The 19,965-nt window shown below is 34.6% G+C and overlaps 1 protein-coding gene across 8 annotated transcripts in view; it reads left to right on the forward strand.

The window, feature by feature from the left end:
- LOC106060158 (inositol 1,4,5-trisphosphate receptor type 1-like) overlaps positions 1-19,965 on the forward strand; it is a 204,698-nt gene that overhangs the window by 62,456 nt on the left and 122,277 nt on the right. For 4 of the 8 annotated variants that reach the window (XM_056035575.1, XM_056035572.1, XM_056035573.1 and 1 more), the window contains exons 7-12: positions 2,817-2,897; positions 3,383-3,480; positions 4,912-4,999; positions 8,209-8,241; positions 11,384-11,471; positions 19,506-19,523. In XM_056035575.1, coding sequence (XP_055891550.1) covers positions 2,817-2,897; positions 3,383-3,480; positions 4,912-4,999; positions 8,209-8,241; positions 11,384-11,471; positions 19,506-19,523 — 406 coding nt within the window. The remainder of the gene's footprint in view (positions 1-2,816; positions 2,898-3,382; positions 3,481-4,911; positions 5,000-8,208; positions 8,242-11,383; positions 11,472-19,505; positions 19,524-19,965) is intronic. The other 4 variants (XM_056035578.1, XM_056035579.1, XM_056035574.1 and 1 more) reach the window with 3 other exon arrangements.

A 19,965-nucleotide genomic window follows, 5' to 3' on the forward strand; every position in this document is an offset into this window, starting at 1 on the left:
CTAATAATTTGTATTTAGCGCTATATCATTCTTTTATCTTCTTCAGTACGCTAAGATCCTATCACTTACCTGGACCAGTTGGGAAAATGAAGGGGGGGGGGGTGGAATAAAGAAGGGAATATCTGGGTGGATTTTACCGTAAATGATTTTTAAAAGCATTTACAAAAAGGGAAAAACCTGAATTCAAACACTTGGCTCACGCCTCCTCGGGCAGACGTGCTAACCACTCTGCCAGTTAGTTACTTATTGCTAGAGAAGAGTGTATAGTTATATAGTGTTTTGTTTCAATTTAGAGCGGCGGCATATAAATGGGACTAATTATACGACCATTTAAGTCAAGTTGAATTTCTTTCCCTTGTTCGAGATACCAAACACAATAATTAATTACCAATAGTTAAATTACTAATTGGTTAATTTATTTTTCTGATTCTGCTGATTTTTGTGTTGTCAGGTAAAAGAATTGTGTAAAATTTCAGCTTGATCCGAGATTGGGTGTTTGAGAAATGATGTGTACAAGCGTTTTAATAGACTGAGAGGTAGAGACTGACAGAGCGAGTTGATATAAGCTTCGTAAAAAGGTCATGAAATTGGTGAGGTACTTAACAGAATTGACAATGTTATATTTTTTTTACCCTTTCCTTGAATTACTTCTATTTGTAAGTTGTTCAGGACACCTACAGCAGATATCGATGGATCCAATGGTTTTTTTTCATAAATTTATTTCTTCAAGTGTTGATCTCACACTCTCAAAGTAATTGTTATAAAAATTTTACAGTTTGTTTTTTATTCAGTTGTAACACGCATTCACACACGCCACATCCGGACGGGTTTCCAAAGCAATTTTTTGAGAGAATAACACGTTTATCTAACAGAGAGAGTCTACCAATGGATATAAAACTACGGACAAAATATTTACATAAAAAATGTAATTAATGTGGTCAACGTTTAAATGAATAATTTGTCAGGTTGTTACGCTCTTGAAGCGCTACAAGATATGTTGCTGCATTAATGTTTTATTATGATATATATTCTACTTTAAAAAAACATGATTACATTCGTATATAAGAATTTTACTTGCGTATTTCCACTGGTAGATATGGACGCTTTAGTTTAATTTATTTTGCTCTACAATGAACTCATTAAATACCTCTTACTCATATATTTTCTATTAAGTACGTTAATGCATTAGTACATGGTTACCTACGAGCGTCAATATGAACTAATGATCCAAGATACAATATACGTATCATTATGTACAGTTTACATAAGCACATATGCTTGGCGCTACCGCTGTGAAAACTGGCGCACAGGTTGCTGAGGAAAAGAGAACAACGCTGGCAGAAGAAAAACGTCAGAGAAGAAAAGCGAGGCCAATGACACTAGCACCAGCTGGAATAACCTGCCTAGTGTGCGGCCGAACATTCCGGGCTCACATAGGTCTCACCAGCCACACAAGAAGACATAAAACCCCAGTGCAAAGCCCTCAGTCCCCATGATGACAAAGTGGTCATCATCGAACCACGATGGACGAACTATAACAAAACCCGCGGACCTCACAGCAATGGGCCTCCATACAATTAGAGAACTCTTAGAAAGTTCACGACACATATATTATTGATACCGAACAGAAAGCCACCATCAAAGACGGGAACCCTAAATCGACCCCCAGCTTCATTGGCGTAAGATTTGTCAAAATATGTAGGTCACAGCAGGGTCTCTGTAGCCACGTGATAGACTGCAAATCACCGCAATCATTGGTGTTGAAAACATTCACATTCTTATTCCTAAGTGATCGAAGAGAACTTGAGTTACTTCAGAGACTGGATGTTTTCACTTCTCTTAGTTTATAACTTACAGGGCCGGATTTAAGTATGTTGAGGCCCAGAGGCAGGTTTAAAGTCTGTACTTTTTTGTTGCTGCTTCAGTAGTTCTCCATGTTTCAGAACCATACAGTAGGACCGCCTTGACATATAGAGTTAAAGATTCTTTTTTTCAAGTTTTGTTAGAGGCGAGGGGAGATTTCCAGGTTGGTTTTAGATGTGTAAAAGTCTGAGGCACTAGATATATACGACGTTTACTGTCTTCATCTGTTCCACATGATACACTGACTACACTTCTGCTAATTGTTTTTTGTTAATTAGAAAGTCTTTAAGTTATGTCTTAGTTGAAAGTCTGTAAGTAAGTTATTAATAAGCAGAAAGTCTTTAGCTCCATTGTTTCCTGATGATTACACTCAACCCAACGTATTTTATACCCCAATTGGAATGTATTGATCGTAATGTCGAATCTTATTTTTCGTTTTTGTGTTATGGGAAGGTATGTGTGTACTTGTTTAAATAATGTTTTCGCATTTTACTTATTTTTCGTAATTTTTTAGACTTCTACTTTATTTTTTAAATATATCATCAGGTATTAGAAAATTTATTGGAAATCGATACATTTAAATCATTAATAAGATTGATTAGAATTCAATCGAATTCAAAATAAAATATATCCATTAACTTTATAACCTGTTTTTCTTTCACATATTTTAGATATTTCTTTAGTATAGAAAATTACTTAATATAACCAGGGTGCACTTATGAATCAGCGGGAGGATGGAAGCGAGTTCGAGCCCGTAACCAACGATACGATAAACCAGAGCGCATACCACATGACCAGGCAGCCATTGGTTCTGTGGTTACTTATACCGTGAAATCTAGATGAAATGACCTATAATTAAAAAAAAAAGGATATGGAAGCAAATCAACACAATATAAACAAAACACAAAACTATTATCTCATTCCCAACAAAATCTTTTTCTTTTCATGACCAGATTATGTTGCAAGAGTTCAACGCTAAGAATGCTCAGTTCAGAATATTACCTCAGTACAAAGTGAAGTCAGAGGGTGAAGTGGTAGGTCTATCTACCTACCTATCTATCTATCTATCTATCTATCTATCTATCTATCTATCTATCTATCTATCTATCTATCTATCTATCTATCTATCTATCTATCTATCTATCTATCTATCTGTCTGTCTGTCTGTCTGTCTGTCAGTCTGTCTTGTCCATCTATCTATCTATCTATCTATCTATCTATCTATCTATCTATCTATCTATCTATCTATCTATCTATCTATCTATCTATCTATCTATCTATCTATCTATCTATCTATATCTATATCTATATTTATATGTATGTATGTATGTATGTATGTATGTATGTATGTATGTATGTATGTATGTATGTATCTATCTATCTATCTATCTATCTATCTATCTATCTATCTATCTATCTATCTATCTATCTCTCTCTCTCTCTCTATATATATATATATATATATATATATATATATTTATTTATTTATTTATTTATTTATATATATCATTTTTCTCAGGTTCAAATCTACGATCAGATTATCTTTGAAAGCATTAAGTCGCCTGGTCACTTCTTCCATGCCAGTTCTGGCTTCCAGGTGGACCATTTTACATTTGGGTGAGTAGAATTATCAGGTAGTGGGATGTGAGGCTGAGTGGCATAGTTTGGCTACTTAGCAAGGGGGGTCTAGTTCGAATCCCGACTCAGCTGATTTGTGCATGCTGACGACCTAAAGGCAGCGTTGAAAGACAGCACGGAAACGTTCTCCCCTTTCCCGCGCGGGTCTTCATAAAAGATTGGATCATAGCGCATTCAGCATGCCTATAGCATGAAAGATGTACCATGCTCAAAGTAAGTTAAATTAAATTAAAATAAATCTTGGGGAAAAAAAAAGGAATTTTTGAGAGAAATGATTATAATGAAAACTAAACATTCTAAATTAAAACGAAACAATAACTAAGCAAAAAAAAAAACACGGAGAATGCAAAACATTCTTTTAACTTCCTATATAAGGCAAACTCAGGACAGCTCCAGTAAACATCAACAACAACAGCAAGGCAACCATTTCTTCGCAATTACAAGAAAAACGATGCTTCTTATAACCTATTCCTACATGACCAGCACATATTGTTTCGACTCAGAACCAAACTCAACAGAATGAGACAACATATGTTCCGAAAGCTAAAAGTCGGGACTAGCGAAACCTGCCCTTGTGGAGCGTCGCCAGAGAATGCTGGCCATGTTCTTCAAAGCTGCATACTATATCAGGAGGCCCGAACAAGACTCTGTTCCCAAAACCCTCCTTTAGAAAGCAAAATATATTGAGAACTGCCTGATCTGTAGACTACTGCGCGGTCAGGGCTGGCCTTAGGCATAGGCAAAGTAGGCGACCGCCTAGGGCCCCAGACAGGGCTCAAAATAATTGTTTTAGAGAGGAAATAGCAAGATCTGTTAATGTTAGAGTACACTAGGTTTTTAAATAAATGGCGTTATTTTATTATTATTTTGTTTATCTATTTCATTTTGGGGCCAACAAAGTCACTTCCTTTAGGCGGCTCCAGGGCCTCCTATTCTCTAAGGCCGGCCCTGGCGCGAGTTATGTCAAATATATGATTACTGAGCTAAACTGCCCAACATAATAAAAAAAAAATTAGAACTCCCTTCGCTTAGCTTCTGTTTTTAAAAACACTCAGAGAAAACGTCACTTTAGTTTAAAGCAGAGTCTTGATCAACAAAAAACAGCCTCAATTGCATTAATATTATTCTAAGACGTCAAGCAGAAATCTCGCCCTGTTGTCCAATCAGGAGACAGGCATCAGTGAGTTTCAGTAAAGGCACCTATCAACCGTTAACCGGCAAACTGAACCTCATCAGCTACAAACAGGAAATGTACTATATTTTCTTTTTTAAGTTCCTATTTGGTCCGCTAATATTTGAAAATTTTAAATTTAAACTTTTTAATTACACCGTAATAAGCTTATTATTTGAGGATGTTTGTAATTATGATTTCCATATTTGTATAACTTGAACTTTACTACTTTATTAAAGATCTGAGCTGAACTTGGGGGTCGAGAGGTCAGGGTTCACATTGGTTCGATTCTGCAAGGAGAACCCGGAGTTGGAGCTCTTTGTCAAGGTCAGTGCTATCATTTTCTTTTTTTTTTTTTTCTTTTTTTTATCTTAGACTCGCTTAACAAGATCCTGAAGAAGTTATTCAAGCTGTTTTAAGTTTTATAAGTTAAGATGTAATACGCCTACAGCGATTTCGTTGTCTATAACTGACTCTATGATAGAAGTCAACGACCGACTACAACACCCAGACAACTGGTTACATGAGTGCCCCTCTGTATTGCCCATCCCACATCCCCCCAAAAAACATTCCAAGATACATAAAATTAGCTTGGATGGGCCCCCATCCTAGTGGCTTTCTGGACCAAAAGCCTGTTTCCCCCCCCCCCCCTTCCGTGGCGGCGGGCCTGTGTCGACATTACTAGATCTCATATTTTTTTAATTATTTTTATGGATTAACAAATACGATGTGGACATTTTTGCTTGTAGTATTTAATCCTTCATTACAGCTTTCTATGTGTAAAGCTTTAAGTGCATTTAGAGATATGGCTACTGATGCAGCCAGCTCTGCAGATAGACTGTCGTTCTAAAGAGTGACTGACGGAGTTAAGACTTTGAAAAAAAATGAACACAAAGAAATGCCAAAATCTGTGTATTTTAGCTTCCCAATAACGCCACTTCTTATTTACTAAAATCGAAGTATTTAATTCCGCTCTTCTTCTGTTAGCCAAACTAAATTAAGAATAAGATTAAAAAAAAAAAATTTACAAAAAAAAAAAATATTCTGAAAATGATAAAAGAGGAAAAAATAATATTAAAAAAAAATATAATTATCCAATTGAGTGGAGATGTGTGTTAACCGGCATGTTCAGAATGCTACATTATCCAAATGATAATCGTACCTATGGATGTTTTAATTATTTCCTCCCCCAAAAATATGAAAACTCTTGTCAAAAAGATAATGTTTTCATCAGAGTGATTAACAAAAGATAATTACTGCACATTTTACATGATAATCGAACATGTTTTTAAAAGTTTTTTTTTCTTTATTCTTGGCTAAAAGAACATCGGACAGGGCGAATGGTTTCAATCGTTTAGAGACTAACATGGGGGGTGTGGGGAGGAGTTAGTGTTTCCTCTGCCAAATTTTTTAAATTTTTCATTGACTTGTAAGAAAAAATATTATTTTAGTCTCCCGCTTTAAAATTGGACATAATAATAGAAGATTATACACGCCATTGTGTTCATTTGTTTTTGGCAAAGGTATGCAGATTTTAGCGACCTTTTTTGTGTTTCATTTTGTTGTTTTCAAAATGACCTGAAAATTAAAGCTGTTTGGAGCAATTGTAATACATCTTAATACGATTAAAGTATTTAAAAAAAAAATTTAATAAAACTTAAATTCTTTAATATTTTTAGTTGATTAAGAGAATATGATACGAGTGTATAATTTCTAGATTTCTTAGGCCAAACAGCACATACGCCCATACACTGACACGTGACTATGAACGATAATAACCTACTTCAAGGAGTCAGCCATATTGTCGTGAGCTAAACGAAATCTCCCTATCTGAGGCGTCGATTCCATCAATACAATAATTATCTTTTAAAATAATTACTGTGTCTAACCAATGAGTCGTGTGTTACTAATAAGAATTCAAATAATAATAATGTTTGCCTCATAACTGATTTGATCACTATCACGAGAAGCTAAAACTAAACTAATATTCTTTCGACTTCTAGAAGATAGCTAGCATCTTTGTAGGCTCCAACAGCGGTACGCTAGATTGACTTAAGATCGTATATTTGATTTTAACAAAGTGCTCTTAACAGTAAGATGTTTTTTTGTAAAGTGATTTGCATTTCTAATAATAGAATATGCATCCTCCGTTTGGGACCCCTCAACTCAAGAAAACATTAAGAAACTGGAACAGACACAAAATAGAGCAGTGAGATTCATAACAAACGAATATTCACATTTGACTAGAGTAACACCTTTAATAAAATCACTAAATTTGGAAAGCCTTCATGACAGAAGGCTCAAAAGTAAAGTAGCAATCATACATAAAACACTAAACCATAATCTTCAAATACAAAAACAAAATTTAATAAAATACTCTGAAAGACACAAAGATAAAGGCACATTCCTCGTTCCATATGCTAGGACAAATTTGTACAAATACTTCTTCTTCCCTAGAGCTATTAGAGCATGCCAGGAAAACCAGTGACTTGGCAGAATTTAAGTCATTGGTTAATATGCATGACTAAATGCATGACGCGTAGGACGTAATCATCTTCTTTTTTGAAGTAACGTCTGTATTATATAAGATAAGATAAGATGTCTAAACAATCTTCAACAAGACCATAACCTCCAACTAGACCAAAACTGGTGGACCCAACTTTCACGACTAGATCGCAATCTTCTTCTTATAACAGCTAAACATAAACTCATTTTGGCCTTAAATGTTGTAAAGCTTGTACTAGCTTCAGAGTGCACCCGTAAGCGTAGGAGTTAGAATCCTAAAATTTTTGTTTTTATTTCAGTTAAACTATGAAATATCTTGTACTATAGCTACGAAAATATATAATGCCACGTGTTAGATCACGCTATAAGGTTTAGGGTTGAAAACATATTCAATAAAACAGAAAGGGTCAATATATATTGATATTAAATATATTTTTTTTACATTAATATTATGATTTAATGATTAAATATTTTAAAAATTTAAAGATTACGTGTCAAAAGATTTGATATTTAAATCTAAAAATATTTGATAATTTTGTCCTTAAAGTTTTGATAACAGATTTAATAAGTCCTTAAAAATTGTATGATCAATTCTTTAATGATTGAAGTCCATAATCAGCACACGCATTAGTTTCGTATTTTTCGTATGACAATAATTATTTTTACGGATTGTTGATCAACATTATAAATATTTATTTAAGTTTGGCCATGAAAATCTGGAGCTAAGCTTTAGGTCTGTTTTTGACTGAATTTTGGGTTTGACATTAAATTATTTTGTGCTAACATTTAAAATTCATTCCTTAATAATTGTTTTTTTAAATTTTAGCTTTGTTTCATTATTTGTAATTAAATCATTTGTTTTGAACATTTGCTTTTAATTAAGCCATTTATTTCTTAATATAACTTTTTGTTTTAATTTTACAGCTTGGTTTTAAGTCTAACAGCTTTTGTTTTTTAAAGTTTGATTAATTTTTGGCCATTTGTTTTTTTGTTTAGAGTTTTTGTTTGACCAATGCGTCGATCTATTTCAGAGAGGCATTTCTGTAATCCCCAAATACATCAAGGTAGTGGCTCGTACGACACACTTATACATATATATCTATATCTATATCTGAACTTTGTGTTTATATATATATATATCTGAATCTGTATCTGTTGGTCTCTAACATTAACCACTTTATGTATTATTGGTATACGGTTAACAGTAAATGTACTGTAACTGATCACTGAGACCTCGAGGTTTGAGTATAACTGAATGACTGTTTTAAGATTGTATTTTACTTGAATATTTTTTTTTTTAAAAATCACCATACGATCTTGAGGTTTTAATGGAAGTCTATAACTGTCCACTCGGACCTTAAAGTTTACAGTAAGTCTTAAACTGAATGACCACTCGTAACTCAAGGTTTACAGTGAGTCTCAAACTGACCCTTTCTAAAATGGAGGTTTTCAGTAAGTCTCAAGCTAACCATTCGTAGCTGACCACTCGGACCTTGAACTTTTAGGTTGTCTGTCTATTTTGAGATCAATTAAGAATCACAAAACAGACAGAAAACCAAATTAGTTTAATGACTCGTTTTCCCAACAGCATTTTTATTTCTAGAGAACAAATATTGCGCTTTAATCCTCTTTTAACTTTCATTATATTTGTGCAAGTAGCGAAAAGTAAATAATATCACACATAGGATATATAAAAGATCTCATAAATCATATATATAATCCCATTTTAACACTGGAAATATATCTTCTTCTCAATTCTATCCGACTTGGTTTTGTCAAATTTTCAAGGAATGCCAAAAAGACTAAATAAATTTATAGTCAGGACCACGCCCAGGGAGATGCCTCGAACTGCGGAGTTACAATAAACCACCACAGTACAGACCTGCGCGATATTTACACGCCCCAGGCCTCACACCCAGCTAGTGCCGGCCCTGTATAACCTACCCAGTCTTTTGAAGTTTAACGTATGAAAGACATTTGTGTTTTATTTTATTTTTCTTTAATTTATTTTCGTTCTGATTAGAACTAGGTCATCTCTGTTTTTTTGGTTTTACTTGGGTTTTTTAAAATTAGGCCAGCTAGGTTTTTTTTTTCCTTAGTAGCTTTTTCTTTTGATGCTTGTATATTTTTTTGTCTAACCCACTTAAGTTTGTGACCCCCCACTAATTCTATTAACTCCTCAGTACAGATAATAAACTACTAGCACCATCACTGTAGATGTAGTACTTTTGTTGCCAACTACCAATTACTTATCCAAGTACTAACCTGTGTACTACATATTTGTTACGTTCTTTAAGTCAAACTTCAGTTGTTTTTTTCTTTGTTCGTTTGTTATGTGTTAGATTATTCATTTGACCTTATTCTATTCAACCATGACCATTCGTTATAGATGGCGTTAACACTAGACCGCAGCGTCACAACCTTTGGGCAGTTTAGACTAATGACGTGTGACGTGGCAACACGCTATTGGTCTACTCACATGTTGTGACGTTGCAGGCCAGTGTTCTATAACGATTGGTCGATTCAACTCTCTCCCCTTCCCACCACAGAAATGTGTTTATTATAAAAAAAAAATGGAGAATATATGTGTGTAAAGATGTGTGTAAAGACGTGAGGGAGGGAATGGCAGATAAATGCCAAGCAAGAGTTGGGGGGTGGGGGGGGGGGCTGAAACTAAAACCTTTTCAACCTTTTGGTTAGACCAATAATAGAATATGCATCCTTTGTTCTGGACCCCCTCAACGGAAGAAAACATAAAGAAACTAGAACAGTCGCTAAAAATAAAGCTGTGGGATTTATAACAAAACGACGCCGATTCCTTATTGGACTTTATCGAAGATATCCAAGGGCTGCTGAATCGATGTCGGCATTGAAGCACTTTTCCTTCAAAAACTGGGGGGAACTTTCAGCTTTTGGAGATGTTTTCCTGACAACGTTCGAAACCAATGCCGTCGGCGTGGCGGCTTTGTGCATTGCCGGCGAAGGAGTTGTTTTTTTTATATAAGCTAAGATTTCCAAGAGAAACTAAGTCTCAGATCGACAATCAATAAGAAATGTTGGTGCTCGCTGCTTCTCCCTAAGACGAAAAGATTGTGCTTTGACTAAACATGCCGATTCTGGGGCGATGGACCTTGCCACAGTTCAGTCATGCAATGAGTCTGGTTTAAAGCTCTTACAAAGTAGCCTTCTTTCTCCTTGTAAAAGATAAGAGTTAGTATCTTTAGATGCAATTTAACTGCTATAAAATTGATAATTCTGTGAAGGTTTATGTAAAATATAAAAAATTAAAAACTTGAACGTTGGATTTGACTATAACTTACTTTCTTGTGTCACCCATGAAATGTGTTTCCTTTTACTTTTTTATATCATATATACTAAACTATATATTTATACTAAATTATATATCGATATTATAATCATATACCCATCTTGTTATGTTAGCTTATTATCCTGCTTATGAAGCCCCAAGGTACTACTTATAATGCATAAGATTATATAAACAAAATGTGTATTCTTTTTTTTTAATGTAATTATCTACTTGTTTTGTCACATTAAAACTGTTATTCCTTTGTTATTGAAAATGTACAAATAGATCTATATGTTTCATTTATACTGAACAAAATGTATATCTGTGTTCACTTACTATCGTTTCATTATCCCGCAGAATTGTTCTAGATATCTACAAGCATTTATAATTATATATTAGGTTTTTGCATATTTATATATTCATATATCGTTTTAACGTTGTTGTTTTTGTCTGGATTGTACTAACAAAGAATGTATGTATTCACATGTAAGAGCTAGTTTGCTTACATGCAAAAACTATAGTATTTTTATTTATAACTCAGTTAGTAGATCTACTTTATAAAAACTAACCTTTAATGTAATACAATACAAAAAGTATAAAAGTAAAGAAATATATTTGTAATATCATTAATGTATTCTATATTTATAGAAAGACAAATACGGACAATTTTGCAACTTATGTACATTTACTTTGACTTATCTAGAAACACATTTCTCTTTTATTTAATCTTAACCTATTTCCCATTCATTTAATAGCAGTATATACACAATTGTTTTGCTTAATCTAGAAGATTGTAACTCTTTAAATAAATTTTGTCGATTTTACAATTGTTACGTAAAGAGAATTGGATGCTAAAGGAAATGACTCCATTATAATGAGTTTGCAAACGTCTCCACCAGGGCGGCAGTGTGATCAGATTATTTCACAAGGAACTGGAGGCCTACCTCGTGGCGGAGGGTCTGTTTGATGATGAGGTCACCGAAGATGGTAAGTTTATAGACAACTGTAACTGTGTGCCACACCCTTCATCTACCTTTTGTGTTGTTTTTTTTTTATAGTAGACTCACTGTTCTAGATTCCAGACGTTTACCATCCCTATCTACTGCCTTATCCTATTCGTGAGTTAAATGAATATATGTTTCTAATTATAGTTTTCCATTCTGAAACAGACTCTACAGCTGAATGAATAAAATGTCTAGAGTTTTTTTTATGTGTTTATTTGTTTTTTGCATAAGGCCATCACAGAACAAGAATATTTCAAAGTTGTTCTGAAGCACTGATCTATATACCTTAGAAACTAATGGGGGCGTAGTGGATGCTTGTTACAGCTTACAAACCAAGGGATCTATAGTTCAAATCCATGCTATAGGTATTGGCAGGACATCACTTGGTCCCTTGCCCCTTCTCCCCGCCCTTTCAGTGCCTACACTGAAACAGAAACAGTGAACCTATGCATTTCCTACCCTCGTTTTCTGCTTGGTCTAATATAGAAGACTTCTTAGCTTATCTTAGCTTATCTTACTTTGGAATTAGTTGATAAACTTACGTAAAGACTTAGATCATTTCAAGCGTAGTTTATAATAGCTGAATTGAGACTTATGTCGCCCAATGTTGTAAAGGTTAGAATAAAAGATTATAATGTATTATAACAAATAGATTATTCAAAGAGTAATATTCGTTAGCTAACCGTATTTAGCATTACAAGCTAAATCTAGCTAGCGTGAAAAGGGGGGGGGGGATACTTTCAATTGAAACTAGATTGGACATAATATAAAATTTAAAAAATACCGAAAAAAACACCAAAGTTGGCAACTGTCTTTGTACTCACCACTTGAATAGTGTATTTATTGGTTCTTCTCATTTCCGCATCAAATAATTAGATACACTGACAACTAAAATGTGTATGATAAATCTATGATTTAAATAAATAACTTGAAATTCAAATCGGATATCACTGTGCTGAAATTTTGGTTGCTGAAGTCTATTTTTTTACCCGTAGAATCTGACATTTTGGATGGTTAAATAGAAACCTTAATAGCCATTACTTTTACAGTAATGCCTCTAAAAGTGTTCATCCATCAATTGTTGAGTAATATTTGTAATTGAATTGCGTCATGGCTCTTAGCAAGCTGGCCAGGTTTTTTAAACATTTTTTTTCAAGTATTTAAGTATTTTGTAGAAAAAGGTTGTGTTTTTTTAAACATTTTTTTAAAGAGGTAAATATAATTTGAAAACAAACTTGACACACTGACACCTCTTGGCCGAGTTCTCCCCCCCCCCCTCCGCCTCAATATCGTCTGTTATCACCTGTTGTTATTCCATTAGGTAAAATAGAAGTTAGGGCCATGGGAGGGAGAGAGAGAGGGGGTTGGAGAATGTTTAGGCATGCTATTCAAACACCCTTCAAAGACACACTTCACATACTTAAGTCAGCGCATGCGCACAAGCACTAACTTAAATAAACTAAATGCATTGGTCGAATTTTTTTTGTTCCTATATTTTTTTCACCCCTTACTGAACCCTCCCTTTTTGTAGTTGTGTTAGTTCCAGTCCATGCCTTTATTTCGATGTGGTGACTTGAAGTTTGAGAAAGCTCTAGGGTTCTCAATTCAGCTGTGAATAGTGAAGTAAAGAAACATGCAACTATAAGAATATTATAACAGGGTTTTTATTTTATGAACTAAATATTTTCTACAATCTCTAACACAAGCGGCTAACAAGACATAACATTTCTTTAAAAATATTTTTTTTAAAAAGACAATACCTACATTATTACACTTTAAATATAATAAAATATTTTTTAAAATTAAAAACATTCTTTGGTTCAATTCGAGTATCGAACCCGTGACACCGTCAGCTGCAAAAAGAAAAAAATATATATTTTCGGATTCGACCAGCGAGGCAGATATGTTTGTGCGAGTATTAATTGGTATGTTAATTATATGGACATTTAGGTAAAGTTCAGATTTAGAACTATTAAGATGTAGTCTAGATCTACCTCTAGATCTAGAGTCTAGATGCAATCTATATTAAATTTACCTAAAATATAAGCAACACTTCAATATAATTGAAGCAGCTTTAAATTTACTCAGTTATGGCATAATTATGCTAATACGGCTGATTATGTCATGTTGGCTCTAGACCTATATATATTTTTCCTTTGAGAAATTATAACAGTCAAAATAGAGTTTTCCTTAACGATATAGTCATTCTTTTCTCAGCGATATACATCAACTATTACATTTCTAGGAAAATCGTTAGAATCGTTTTTTGAGATCAGCTGTCCGGGTTCCTTGATCCAGGTTTCTGCAGGATCCAGGTTCCTGGATCGAGGTTTCATGAAGTTCTGATTTGAGTAGGGTATTGTAACAATAACGCAGTGAAGAGCCGGAATAATTGCCAGGTTGTGACAATACTAAGGTTCCACTTGCCGACTCTGTAAGTAGTCAGGGGAAACAAGTGGTGCTGTATAAGGGTGCTGTATAAGTCGTGCTGTATAAGTCGTGCTGTATAAGGGTGCTGTATAAGTCGTGCTGTATAAGGGTGCTGTATAAGTCGTGCTGTATAAGGGTGCTGTATAAGTCGTGCTGTATAAGTGCCTTCCCCTCTACCGGATTCGAAATTTATGGTGGGGGAGGGTGGAGTGTCTGGAAAGTTAGCGGACCTGTAAAGAGATAAGAGGTACTACAAAGGATAGAGTTGTTTTTTTTTGCCAGAGCACTACGGGAGAAAGCTGGTCGAAGCTTTTGCGTTAAATTGATCTTCTAATGTCTCAACATTTCTGAAGAATCATTTTAAAAAATTACCAACAAATTTCTTTAAAAAAGAAATCAGTAATGGGATTTAAATGCATCCTAACTTTTTTGAGTAGAAGGGCTAGTTGGTCGTATAGTATGCGCTTCCAACTTTCATTATGGTGGCCAAGAGTTCAAGCCCTGCCTGCTTTCATCCCCTTGCTTTCAACAGGAGGTGAGGATTAGGACGAGTGTTTGTTTTGTAGCTTCGTTTCTTAAGGAGTCACTAAAACTTATCAATCAAACAAGCGAAATACAAAAAAATATCCCTTTAAAAAAAAAGCTTATCAAAGGGGAAGAAATTCGTACTTCCAATTATATCACTCAAGAATGTAGAAGTTATTTCCCTTTTTACAATTTCAGAAGAAATAATTAATTACCAATGTCTTACTGACTAATTGGTTAATTGCTTAAAGTCTTAATGCAATCCGAGCATGGGGATGTAAAAGAAATAATGTGTAAAATTATTTATGAGAACAGAACCCGATATAGTTAACCGTATCTGTGAATAAAAGTAAAGTGAAATTCCCCTTTCAGAGCTTACAATCTGTTGGTCATATAATGTAAAGGTCATCTGTTTCTGTGACCTAGGGTTTACGAGGGTGTGGCTAGCAAAAGGACCAACCGCCTTTACTTTTCCCCAACTAATATCAGGCACCCATTAGAGCTGGGTGGGCTCAGAGGCGCCCAAAGATCCCGAAATTAAAAATCCCAGGATTCGAACCCGGGACCCCAGTTCGGAAGCCTAGCGCTTTACCGCTCGGCCACCGCGCCTCCTGTATCAGTGAATAATGAAGGATAAATTTCCCTTGTTGGTATCAAACAATGTAGTTAAAAACCAGTAATTAATTAACTAATTGGTAAATTTAGTTGTTTTTTTTTTCACTCATTTATTGTCTTCTCTAATGAATAATTCTGCAAAGTTTCCACTTGATCCGAGAATGAGTGTAGAAGAAATAACTTGTTCAACAGAGAGAGTGAAATGATACAAGCTGCGTAAGAAACACTGTGTCGAATTTAATGTGAATCGTTTGAACAAACTGTGCTAAGAACAGATTTAAGTCTCATTAATACAACAGTATATTTTGCTGGAGAAATGTTCAATCTGATTGCCAAAAAGTAAATGACATAACTAAATCAAGTAAATAATATGTGAAATACGATAAGCTTTTTTATAAACGAAATTGAATACTAAAGTACGTATCACGACAAAAGCAAATGTGACAAACACAGATGCATAATGAATATTTAATGTTTAAATGCATACAACAATAACAACAAATCAGTCCAACACAACACACACGGTACAAGACAACTACTAAATCACTAATGAGGTCATGACTATGTCCATCCCCTGGTGAGTCCAGTCGATACAATACAACAACAATGGGAGCGATCAAGCAATTTTCTTTGGTCACGCAAGTTTTCCATTGGTTTGTTTTCTTTCCCTCGCCTGGAATGTTCCACTTTAGTTTAAACACTTTCTCAAAACTCATTAAAGGCTAGAAAAAAAATAACAAGGTCAATATGAATTTTGAATGTCAACAAATGTTTTGTCTTTATAGAAGTTTTTGATAGGGTCATATATATCATTTATATGGGATGTAGCTTCAGATAGCTAGTTCAACTTGCCGTTGCAGGCTTATAACTTAATTTATTAGTTTTTTGTTAGCGCATCTTTCAGGCTTATAGCCAAGACCAATTGTCATAGGAGGCCTTAACACTGACCTGCAACGTCGCAACCTGTGGGCAGTACGGACCAATAGCTATTGTTCTAAACTACCCACATGTTATGACGTCGCAAGTCAGTGTTCAGGTCTTCTGTAACGATTGGTCTCGCTAAAGCACGCTCAGTGCGCTATGATCCAACCTTTTCTATGGACCAAAAGTTCGATGTGGGTTTCCTTTTGAAAGGCGGTAGATGCCTCTCAGTCACAGTAATTAAAAATTTTAACAAAGTTCGAAACTTTTGGGGGGGGGTAACAATTCAAACTTGACTTTATTTAAACATTTATTAAACTTTAATTTCAATGAAGAGATTTGTCTAAATAGAAATTCTACATTAAGACTAGTATACGCCTTTATTGGTTTAGTTGGTCTGTTTGAACGAATAATCAATTGTGAGTAATAGGAGCTTGATTAAGCCGCCATGACCTTATTTTTTTATTATTTTTTTTTAAAGGAAACCTCAGAATTTGCGCTATTTAATTTTAGCTTTATCATCAATAGGAATCCTTGGGCCTTTTCTTTGCCTCTTTTTTGGGCTTTATGTGCCTCTTTTATGGGCCATCTTGCCTCTTTGTGGGCTTTCTTTTTTTTATAGGTTTTTATTTGTAAGTTCTCATAATTCACAAGTATTAAATTATAAACAATTGAAAAGTGATTAACCTAAAAATATAATAATAGTAATAGAAATATTATTTATATCAAAGACATACTACCTAACCATGGAAACCACTAGAGACAGAAAAATGATACAAGTATCCTCTGCTTATTTATTATGTGTGCTTTGTGATAAATTAATTCCGGGGTAATTTTCAATAAAAAATTATGTAACATTTTCGGGTGGGTGTTTCTTTCAATATAAGTTTCACTGTGTCTTTCATAATTCTAATAATTTAAATTGCAATCTGTATAATGTGTTTTACTTTATGCATTTTAGTTTCTAGATTAATTGAAAATCTATATTGATTTTTCTCATCTCTCTGAGAGCTGCGATATTTATATTTAGTGTGAGACACTTAGTATTATTAATTTGTCTAGAGACGCACCGACTTATTTACATTAGTAATCTCTAACCCAACTAAGTCGTGACTTCACTATAGTCGCGTTCAAAGTCCGCCAACTATGGTGCGTCTCTAGATAAATGAATAATATTAATACTAACTAATTGTCCCACAGTCCTAAATTGAAGTGCCTTTTATTTCTACAATTATTCTTAGAAATGTATCTTTAAGTTCCTTTCAGTACCCAACATTTGTTGCTATTCTCTGTAAGGACGTTCCTGTCTGTGAATAAATATCTAACTATAGATCCTTCTTTTAAGTCGAAGATGAGTACATTTCTTATTTCTTATGAATTAGAAGATGGCTATGGAGTCTAATCCTCGCTATAAAATCCGGCCAATCGGCATTATTACTTACAAACTTATACACATTTCAAAATCTTTTTTTTAAAGAAAATAAACTTCACTTTATTTTCTAGAAAGATTTGGTTTGCTGCAGATATGTCCGCTTCTTTTCTTAGATTTTTTTTTTCGTTCCTGCTAATGGCTTATCTTCTTGTCTTTAATTTTTTTTAATTCGTCACTGAGGGCTTCACGGCATGCGACGCGGTCGAGAGCTAGCGTTTCTAAGCCGTGAGTATCAATCTCAAACTCCTTGAGGGAGCTCTTAAGGGTGTCTTTGTGTCGACTCTTCAAGAGCGCTTTCATTCGCGCAGCTCCAGATAAAGAGGTTTGAGTGCTGAGACAAGTTCCAAAAAGCCCGTGGAGTCTGGGAGCGCATGAGGCGCCCTGACCGCACTTTCCCTAGGTGGGGGCTGTCCAGTCCTGAGCAAGCTATTATTGCAAAGTGCAGGACAGGTCACTGTCCTGTTGACTCATATTTCTCACGGATATGGCCAAATTTTGACTCACGGTGCCCTCGCTGCGTGGAAGAAGAGAAAACCGTGCCTCATATTCAACATCCTTTAGTCTATAATCCATCATGAACTCAATTCTCAACACTTTATTTCTGATTCTGTACAAACTTAAAATGTTCCATTGGGTTATTTTCGTTTCGTAGCGTGAGCGCTGCTTCTGGAGAGAGCTAGGTGCTAATTATATCTCACCATCTGGTCGGAGGGCTAAATTGGTACCTTCTGCTTCCCCGTGTCTAACTGACCTTGCCACACCCTTATTAAGTAGATTCTGTTGTTGGTAACTAGTCTCAGAGAATTGTCGCTAATGTCTGCCATTTTGAACACTTAATTTCTGACCTTGACCTCAGACTCAATGACCACCATAATTAATCATTTCGGCACTAACAGCGGCGTATCTATCGTTTAATCAGTAATGGTGACACCGGGGAACCGTAGCGAATCAATGGCGGAACCGAGAAATCTTGACTGTGATTCCGGTAAATATTTCGAATTAAGAATTTGTAGGGTACCAGAAATAAAGAAGAAGCAGACAGAAAAACGATGGGAAACCTACATAAAAGAATGGTTGGGCCTGTCATTGTAACATGTTATATCTAAGGCAAAAGATAGGGAGGAATGGAGAAAGATAGTCAACTGATCATGTAAGGTGCCTCAACAGTTTATCAGACGAAGGGATAGGTGAAGATGAGTTGTTGAGAGACGCCCCTGAGTCTTACATAGTGGTTGCCGGATATAAGTTAAAGAGAAAGTTAATGTGACTTTTTGTGCTGGTCAAATGACAACAGGGCCGAATCTAGACTTGAAATGGCCCTAAGCTATTTGTCATCAACATGAGGCACGCAGAATAGCAAAACTATAGAATATCTTAGCTCTAAAAAGCCATTTAAATATCTTAGCTCAACAAAGCCATATAATATTTTAGCTCAACAAAGCCATATGTTATCTTAGCTCAACTAAGCCATATAATATCTTAGCTCAACAAAGCCATATATTATCTTAGCTCAACAAAGCCATAGATTATCTTAGCTCAACAAAAGAAACCAACAAACAAGTGCTCAAAGTTCCCCTCGAGTTAAGACCACTACAACATTAAGGTGATAGATAATTGTACAATTAAATACCAGTGCTTATATTTAAGCAAAATAAATACAAAACCCATTCACTTTAAGACTAAACATAAAAGAGATATTGAGTTACATGTTATCTACGGTTAAAACAGCAGAATATTATCTCTGGTAGTGAATATAGATTATAAGATTATCTGGCGTCTATTACTATGGTAATGAATATCTCTAACCATAATAAGCTTACTAGATGTCTTTCTGGTGGTGAGATATGCGCTCAGAACTATTGTCTTCATAATCTAATGTTCGATCACTGTCTGCGGGAGTTTTGGGCTAGTATGTAGAAATGTTCAATTCGGAAGAAACAGCCCAAACATATAAAACAAACATCCATAGAAAATTATAAAACAAAATAACACAAAAAAAAACAACAACCTAGATTGTCACAACAAAGACAAAGATAATCTGCAAACCTATTTTGTTACAGAAAGAAAACGTCTTTATTTCCTCCATTTTTTCAGCGGAGATTGTGCAAGATGGTAGGACTATGGCTTATTGTGTCGTCACTTCCGTTTACCAGATTTTTGTTTGAGTTCTTGTGACGTTTCGCTTGATTTGCAAACAGGACCACAAAAAAAAATATTTATAATAATTTTGATGTTTCTTTTTTTAATCTTAATCATTATGAATGATTATTTGACTCTGTCACACATTGATTAGTGAAATTTTATTTTTAGATATATTTCTTTTCTTGTATTTTGCATTATTATGATTTTCTTTAAATTATTAATTCGCACTTTCAATGGTGTATTTTTAAAGCTTTACATTAAAACCAGAACTCCATTAATACAAGGTTTGATAAAACTAGAGATCTAAATTTATCATAAATCCTTTACAAACGGCTGTTCTCAGAGGTTCTTTTTTCTCCTAACAAAGTCAACTCACCACGCTGACCAGTTGTTGTTTTTCACTCAAAGGGTC

This window comes from Biomphalaria glabrata, chromosome 7, assembly GCF_947242115.1.
Source record: "Biomphalaria glabrata chromosome 7, xgBioGlab47.1, whole genome shotgun sequence".
NCBI lineage: Eukaryota > Metazoa > Mollusca > Gastropoda > Planorbidae > Biomphalaria > Biomphalaria glabrata.